At 29.1% G+C, this 8,601-nt stretch overlaps 1 protein-coding gene and 1 long non-coding RNA gene across 3 annotated transcripts; both read left to right on the forward strand.

The window, feature by feature from the left end:
• The first annotated feature begins 2,678 nt into the window (after window positions 1–2,678).
• On the forward strand, window positions 2,679–4,386 carry LOC106778243 (serine carboxypeptidase-like 35). Of its 2 annotated transcripts, none has more exons than XM_022787459.1 (6): window positions 2,679–2,873; window positions 2,962–2,989; window positions 3,079–3,400; window positions 3,489–3,625; window positions 3,711–3,790; window positions 3,883–4,386. In XM_022787459.1, exons 1-5 carry the CDS (start codon window positions 2,738–2,740, stop codon window positions 3,757–3,759), a joined length of 672 nt encoding a protein of 223 aa, XP_022643180.1. In that variant the 5' UTR covers window positions 2,679–2,737; the 3' UTR covers window positions 3,760–3,790; window positions 3,883–4,386. The 2 variants fall into 2 exon arrangements, with proteins under 2 accessions (XP_022643180.1, XP_022643181.1); XM_022787460.1 differs by having other exon boundaries at window positions 2,962–3,002; window positions 3,119–3,400; window positions 3,883–4,385.
• A 1,852-nt stretch (window positions 4,387–6,238) lies between these two features.
• LOC111241084 lies at window positions 6,239–8,363 on the forward strand. The gene is made up of 3 exons (XR_002666850.1): window positions 6,239–6,400; window positions 6,545–6,631; window positions 8,262–8,363. It is a non-coding gene; the product is annotated as an uncharacterized LOC111241084 (long non-coding RNA).
• Window positions 8,364–8,601: the final 238 nt, after the last annotated feature.

The following is an 8,601-nucleotide window of genomic DNA, read 5'->3' on the forward strand; positions in this document are numbered from 1 at the left end:
TGAATTAATTTAAATATTTTGTTCTGATATAAATTTAAAGTTCACTAAATTAAATTATACTATTTAGTTCTTAATTCTACTTTTCACAGCATTGAAGCTCTCTCCAAATTTTCCTTTACTCAATTGGGAAGGTTGATTTCAACATATAAGAGTTTTATTTAAATAATATTCTAAATTAAAAGAAGAATACTCTCATTCTTCAACTTTTAGTGTAGACAAGATTACTGTACATCGTGGTGATCGTGATGATGGTGTGCATGTCTCTTTAGTGGTAAGAAAAGTAGAAAAAAGGTATTATATTTTTTTTATTTAGAATACATCATTTTACATTGTGATAGAGGGGAAGGAATTCTAGAAAATAATAGCAAAAAGAATTATGGTATTAATTTCTTTTATGGTCAACCATAATAAAACTGAAGATACATGCATGTATATTTTGCAATAATTTTATGTTAACAAATACATGCTGAGAATTAAAAGAATACTGACAAAATATTGTAGAATTATATTTTTAAATAAAAAATATTAACAAAATACTAAAAAAATTAAAAAAAAATAGTTAAAAAACTATAAAATTGTAAAATTTTAAAAATTATTTCAGTTTATTTTATTTTAAAGAAATTTAAAAAAATTTAAAATAAAGAAAAAAGTAATAGAATAAAGTAAATATAATATAATGTCTTTCTATAGTTATCTTTCAATAAAAAGTAAAATTTAAAGAGTAATAATACATGAAGACCAAGGATTTATTAATATATAGTATAGAAGACCCCAATTAACAAGGTACATATTGTAAATTTTTTATTATTTATTGTATTATCACCTGAAAAAACAAACTATAGAAAATATTTTTAAACCAACTTCAGTATACATATATAAATTTATAATAGATATCGAATGAAATAAGATAGCCAAACTATATACAAGAAAAACTAGCAAATAAAAAATTTAAATTGAAAGACAATTTTATTATTGATTACATTTTCTAAATAAAGAAAAATTATAATTATAAGTAATATATTGTAAAAAATATTAAATAAATAAATCAGTAGCCTTTGTTTGAAATAGATATTTGTGTTTTTATGTCTTTTTAGAATAGAAAAGCATAAAAAGCATGAAAACAAAGGTTGAAGACAAAGCTTTATTTAATTTATGGACCATAAGGTAGCTACCACTTCAAGCATTTATCTTATGATCTCCACACCTTTACCTAACTCTGCGTCTTTACACATTTTCGTGCGTGTATTCACATGTATTTAATTTTTAGGAATACCTATAAGGTTTAATTTGATTAAAAACAATAATTTATTATGAAAGTGATTTTTTTTATCTCTATATTTATTATTATAAATGATTAAAAAAATTAGAATTAAAATAATCAACATTTTAATAATAAAACAATATTAAAACACAAAATTAAATTATAATATTTAGAATTTAAGTCTACTTTTTAAAAAGTTAAATTAAAATTAAATTATTTCCTCTTGCTAGAAACAGAAAAAAAATACTTTATTCTTTTATAGGAAAATTTATTTATTTTAGATTAATGTTATGTTTTGTTTTTTCTAGCAAGCATCTTTTCCTAATTAGATGGAGAAAGAAAGCAAGCATATTACATGTGCTACCTATGAAATTTATCTCAACTTTCAGTGTCATCCATGTGCTACCAATCCCAATCCAACCATCTAAAAATTCCAAATATGCAACACCTAACGCTTAGACGGGTTAAGGGTTATAAATTTGTGACATTTTATGCAAAATTGGAATTAATATTTATATAAAATTGGATTAATTTTTATTCTTTTTCAGTATTTCTCGATGATGATGAAAGAAAGTAATTGAGTTAATTAGGTGTGTATTATTCTTAAGTGGACCTTTTAGAGACAAATTCACTATCATGTTGTCTGTGTCTTTTGGGTGTAAACATTTTTTTTTCTTTGTAACACACAATATTAAAAAAAAAGGAAAAAAAAATTGAGAGAGAAAAATTGGAGAGCTATACTGCTGTGAAAAGTAGACTTAAATACTAAGTAGTATAATTTAATTCAGGGTTTTATATGGTCAGAATAGAATATTTAATTTTTTTGTATTTTCATTACAGTATTATATATATTATATATTCATGTTTGTCTTTGTTTAGCTATAAAATCAACGTTTGAGTGATCGATCAAACAATAGTATTTATAAGTTTTCATGTAACATAATACAGCTTATTGATATTAATAATGATGTGGTTTTCACTTTCTGTAGAAAGAGATTCTGGAACGACTACCCACCCAACCAAGGATATGAGTCATCTTTAGTTGGAAGTTTATGTTACCATGAAAATGCAGTAATTTTTGACCGAATAGAAAAATTGTGTAATTATGCAATGGTGCTCTGAAAGTTTATGTTACCAGTTTTATGGTAAACAAGTAAAAAGTTGCTTTATTTCACTTTTTCTATTTTTATTTAAGTATCAACGAAAGAAAGAAGAATTCACTTTGCTTGGTATGGGATCCTGACACCCACTGATTCCATCACAAAAAAAAAAAAAAAAAANANAAACACGTACACAGAGCTGCAAAATGCTGCACTTAATCTCTGTAAAATCGAAACCCTACACATGGACCCACTTCTTCATGCTATATCATCACCTACCCATGTTCGTTTTTATTCATTTCCTTTCTTTAGTCCCGGATCCATCACCCACAATTCTAGCTATAAATATGGCTCTTTAACAGTATATTGAGAGCGGATGGAAGATGATAAAATGACAATAGCTAGTCATGTGAAGTTAAGGTCAGAAGAAGAAGAGAAAGCACTATTTTCCTGGATCTTCGGAGTTCAAGAGGTTTCATCGCGTAAAACTCCTGTGTTTGGACTCAATGGAGGTATGTTTCACAGATGGCTGAGATTATACATGAAATTATACATAGTTCCACATATTCTAATGCCTTTTTTATGTATTTGAAATCATAGGAAACAAAAATGGCCCTTACATAAATCTTAAGGGATTCATGGTAAGTATCATTGCATACTAAACAACTTTTGTAGAGTTTAAACTAATTAGATACTGAAAAAATAGCTTAGCTTAAGTAATGTGGTAACAGATGATTTTGGTGTGACTGAAATACAGATGGGAAACGCTCTGATTAACGATGCCACAGATTTGAGAGGCGTATTTGATTTTGCATTGTATCATGCCATAATTTCAAAGGAAGTACATGATGGCATAAGAGACAACTGTGATTTCAGGACAATAAACCAGACACGTGAATGTAGTTGGAATGTGGCCAAATTCTTAAAGGCCTATTCTGACATAGATATATTTAATATTTATTCTCCTGTCTGTCTCCTTGATTTTGAAACACAAGTTTCAAGTACGCCTGATGTTGCTCATTACACTGTCTCAAAATTTGTAAGTACAGTTTTGTCTGGTTTAGAACTCATGAACTTGTTAGTAGAAAATAATATAAAAATGTAAATGATTTTGTGTTGCATTGTAGGACTTTGAGAATATGATTCCAACAATGGCCTATGATCCATGCAAAGTAAATGAGGTCAAAAAATATTTCAATAGGAAGGATGTCCAGAAGGCCATTCATGCATGGTTTCCTAACATGTTGGATTACACAGTATGCAGGTACTTATTCTAATATATAATATGTATTTCATTGTTTATTTTTAATTAATTAAATTAACACAATAATATTTATTTTGTAATGAAGCAATAAAATTACAAAATGGAATGATTCACCAACCACAGTTCTCCCGTGATTAAGAAACTCTTACGCATTTGGATGTACAGGTATGCTTATAGTTTCTTGCACGATGAATAATTCATAGTATTTGAAAAAGTTTGATGATGATATTTTAACATATAGATATAAATAAATGCAGTGAAGACAGTGATGGTAGAGTTCCATTCTTATCAACGAGATACAGTTTGCAAGAGCTGCAACTGAATGTGACGAAAGAGTGGAGAGCTTGGCTTGAAGGAAGACAAGGTGGGGGCGGAAGACGGTGGTCTGACTTTTGCCGTGGAGGTACTGGCCATCAGCCTCCAATTTTTAAAAATGATAAAATGAATCAAATGCGAGAGGATGAAAGCGGTTGAGCAGAGAGAAGAAGTGGGAGAAGAGAGAAAGCTTGTCGTGGTTTAAAAATTGGAGCTTGATGGCCAGCACCTCTAAAGCAAAAAAAAGACCACCGTCTTCCTCCTCCGCCCACTGTTACTTTCAACTGTTGTAATTGTGTTTGAAAATACGTTAATTATAAGTGTTTCAATTAATTAATTCCATTATTTGAATATTGAACTAACTTTTTCGTAACATAAATGTTGTATTGGGTGATTTAATTTATCACTAGTATTGATTTTTCGTGGCTGTTACATTTTTTATTTTTTAAGTTTTCCTTCTTTTTTTTTTTCAATTATCGTAACTACTGTTATATTTGTTATTAGATTTTATTTAGAAGGACTAACTATAAGCATTACTAAAGACACTACTTCAATAACTTTTTTTAATTATTAATTATTAATTAACTATAAACATTAATATTATTACTGATATTATTATTTATTAATTTATTACTCAATTTTATTGTAACCTCTTCAAAGTTTTTCTAACACTAAAGAAAATAGAAGAAAAACATGAATTCCTTAAGAAGAACATGAACACGTAGAGAGGAATCAAAGTCACTTTCACAAATATTAATACTTTAAAATCTCCAAAGTAGAGACAACAGAAAATGAAAAATGATGTCCGTCGTTATAATGACGTGGTTACCTCCAAAGAAGGAATATTATTATAGTTAATATAGTTAGTTATAATTACACTGAAATTAAGTACTTGTATGTGACATATTAAATATATTAGCATTAATCATCTTTTTTTTTCCAACACTATGTTCTCCTTTTTCTTCAGCACTCATTACTTCTTATGATATACTATTGTTTTTCTTTTAGATTTAAAAAATAGATTTAACAACACTAATTAAGTTTTTTTCTTTTAAAACAATTTAAATTTAATCTATTAAAATTATATTTATATATCATAACTAATCATTATTATGTATGATGAATTATATTTTATTATTATGAACTACTATACTATTACATATTTTAGGTAAGTATTATTCTATAATGAGTTGGCTACTCCTTTAAAAAAACAAATAGAAAATTTTGCATTGAATGGTTGTCATAAAGAAATTCATTCTTATTAAAATGCTTGAAGTAGAAAATTATTATTAACATGGTAGCACATATTAATTAAAACAACTTATACAGCAAATCATGGATAAACTTGGATGAGAGATTTGAAGCCAAAAAGTGGACTAAACTTGCAGCTGGTGAAGCCAGCCTGGTATATAAGTTTCTCCCATTCTTTCTTCTCTCTTTCTTTTCCATTCAAGAGAGTCAACATCGCCATGTCATAGTTCAGCTTCAGCTTCAGGACTAAGGCAATCCCTTCTTATATTTTTCAACTGTTGCACCCCTAAATTATAACATCACACATCTTTATTTACCTATCCATCTAACACTAAAGAAAACATAAAAGCATGAATTGAGTTCATCTTTTAAAATGCATACAAGAAAGAAAATTACAAAACAAAATATTGTTTTCTTTCATAAAAGTTGGGTTGATACAGTAAGTATAAGCTAAGCAATGAAATCCTGAATGATTTCAGACTTCTACTTTCTCTGTGTGATTTGGAAAAGATGTTTTGCTTGAAAAAACACAACATAAAATAAATCTAAAAAAAAAACATTTTTTTCTAAAAAAGAATAAAGTAACTTTTTTTCTCTAACAAGAGAAAATAATTTAATTTTAATTTAACTTTTTGAAAAGTAGACTTAAATTCTAAATAGTATAATTTAATTTTGTGTAATTTAAATTTATATGATTAGAATAAAATATTTAATTTTTTGTACCACTCTTTTCATTACAGTATTATATATATCCATTTATACATCTTTATTTTTATCTAGCTATAAAATAGTGATCGACCAAACAATACTGTTTCTAATTTTTCATAACACAACTTATTGATATTAAGAATGACGTGATTGTCACTTTCCGACTAGGTTGTACTTTCCTAAAAAAGATTATTTTATTGAATTAATTATTAATATTAATTGACACTTTAATGAATTAATTATTAAAAACACAAACCTTAAGAACCCAAAAATATCTATATATATTTTTAAAACATAAATAGAACTTTAGAACAATTCCTAACTCAATTTTTCAGAAAAACATTTTCTCTCTCTAAAGACCAAAATCTTCTTCTTTGTGCTCTGTCTTCTCTCTTAAATCCTCCTTCACTAAATCATCTTCTCAACAATCAGAACCTACATAAGGATTCCTGGCGTTGAGAGCTCGAAATCCCACCGATCAATTTGGCATTTCTCTAACTAGTAAGTGTTTTCCCCTTTTATGTGTAATTTAGGGCTATGACCATGTAATGAGTTTGTTGCATGTAGCCCATTGTGTCTCTTTTCCAATTCTAGCTTCAATTAAACTCTTAAATTTGAATCTTATCACCAAATGGTGATTTATAGGTGGTCTAGCACTTCCAGAAGTGAAAAGGGGCGTGCTTGAGGGTTTTCTTGAGCTAAAAAGAGGAATTTTGTTACTGCAGTTTAGAGGTAAGGGAAGCTTAGGATTTCTTTATTTTCTGTTTTGGGAATTTAGGTTGCAGGAATTTGGGGGTTTTGTTTGGAATTCTGAAATTTGAAATTTTGCATGTTGAACCAAAGGTTCATTTATGTCAAACTGTGAAATTATAAAATTGATGCTTATGAATTGGTATGAATCATGTGTGATGCTATGAATTGAATGTAGATGTGTTAATTGCTTGGATTGGACATGTTGGAAGTGGTTGAAGTGGAAAATTCTGTTATACTGTTAATATGATAGAAAACCAAGTGTTTAGGTAAGGTTCTAGATTCCTTGAGAGGAAGTGAGGTAGTGAATTTGAGAAATTGGGGTCAAGGGCACTTGTAGTATGTTGGGATAGTCTAGGCATGTTATTTTTGACTTGTTAGTGTCATCAAACTGGTTAAAAGCATGTGCAAAGTGGTAAATCAAAATTCAAGTTACTAAGTTCATGAAATAGTTGAATTGGAACTCAAATCTATGCATAATCTTTAGAATTAGTGTTAGGGAAACTGTGTTAAACCTCAAACAAGTCCAAAATCATCCCTACTTCGTGTTAGGAAGGTTAGAATTTAACCAAAGGACCTAAAACAGATTTTGAGGGTGTGAGTTCCTCAAAATTCTGCAGTATATCTGCACAATTCCACGACCCGTGTACTAATCCACAATCCGCCTGTGGACTTCTCTGTTTCAAATCTGTTTCTCTCGTGATAATTCCACAAGTTGTGGAAATGTTCACAACTATGTCGTGCACCTCTCTGGTTTCAAGGTTTAGATCACATTAGTTATTTTCATTGCTTAGGTTTTAATTGAATTGTGATGCATTGTTGTATTGTTTATTGTACTTTGATGTATGATTCATGTATGATTTGTTACTTGTATTGTATAATTCCTTTTAATATGGTATGACTTAACTAAGTAAGATGTGTATGCAATTGAATCAATCTAACATCAAAATGTCTAACAATTAAGAAATCAAAGTAAGTGAAGTTGGTATTGTTGAAAGGTGAATCAAAGAGTTAAGTATCAAGATCTCTAGGTGAGATCATTGTTAATGTTGAGAATAAATATGGGAAGCTCAATCTTGGGTGTCTCCATTTTATATGGGCCAAGAATGAGTGATTCAAGTTAAGTTCTGGAATGAATATAGGCAGCTCAGTCTTGGGGGTTGCCCTTAAAGCTCTAATGAATATTCAATCTCACTTAGAGAAGAGTAGTTCATGTGGTGAAGAGCAGTAGGGGTCCTAGTCTTGGTTGTCTCCATTGTATATGGGCCAAGGTGAGTGATAACGGATAACCTTGTGTGTGGTAGGGTGAAACCCATTGGCAATGGCTTTGCAAAGCAGTAGAGGCCACCACAAGTGCATGACCCGCCATAGCTCGATATTCATTCCGGGTCCGGACGAGTCTAAGTTTAACATCACTTAATGAAACTAAAACTTATAACCTGATAACCTTATTCGATTACGATTATCTCACTTGTATGTCTAATCTTTCCTAGTTGGTTTTTATTTGACTTGTGTTTTCTTTTGAATTCTAGCTTATCCTTGCTTGTTTGTTGTTTGTTTTGTTTGTGCTTGTTTCCTTTTTTCAATGATCATCCTAATTGGATGTGAGTAGAGATTTCAGAAGCCCCATTGGAGCAACTTCTAGATGTACCAGATATCTCAGACACTGCTGATGCTGTAGAGTAGTGTAACTCAGTTATCATCTATTGTACATAACTTAGTTTTAGTTTCTTTTGCTTCTTTTGAAAGACTCTATGCCATATGTAGAGCTTACATCATATTTTGGATGATTGTATTATATACACTTCATCTGATAATTCTCTTGACTGCTTTCTATTATTATAATATGTTGCATTCCACTTGATATGAATTATACACATATTTTGGGGATGTTACATTGTCATGTATGTGTGTATGTTTTTTTAAATATCTTATTATTGTAATTTTTCAAA

This window comes from Vigna radiata, chromosome 2 (genome assembly GCF_000741045.1).
Source record: "Vigna radiata var. radiata cultivar VC1973A chromosome 2, Vradiata_ver6, whole genome shotgun sequence".
Taxonomy (NCBI): Eukaryota; Viridiplantae; Streptophyta; class Magnoliopsida; order Fabales; family Fabaceae; genus Vigna; species Vigna radiata.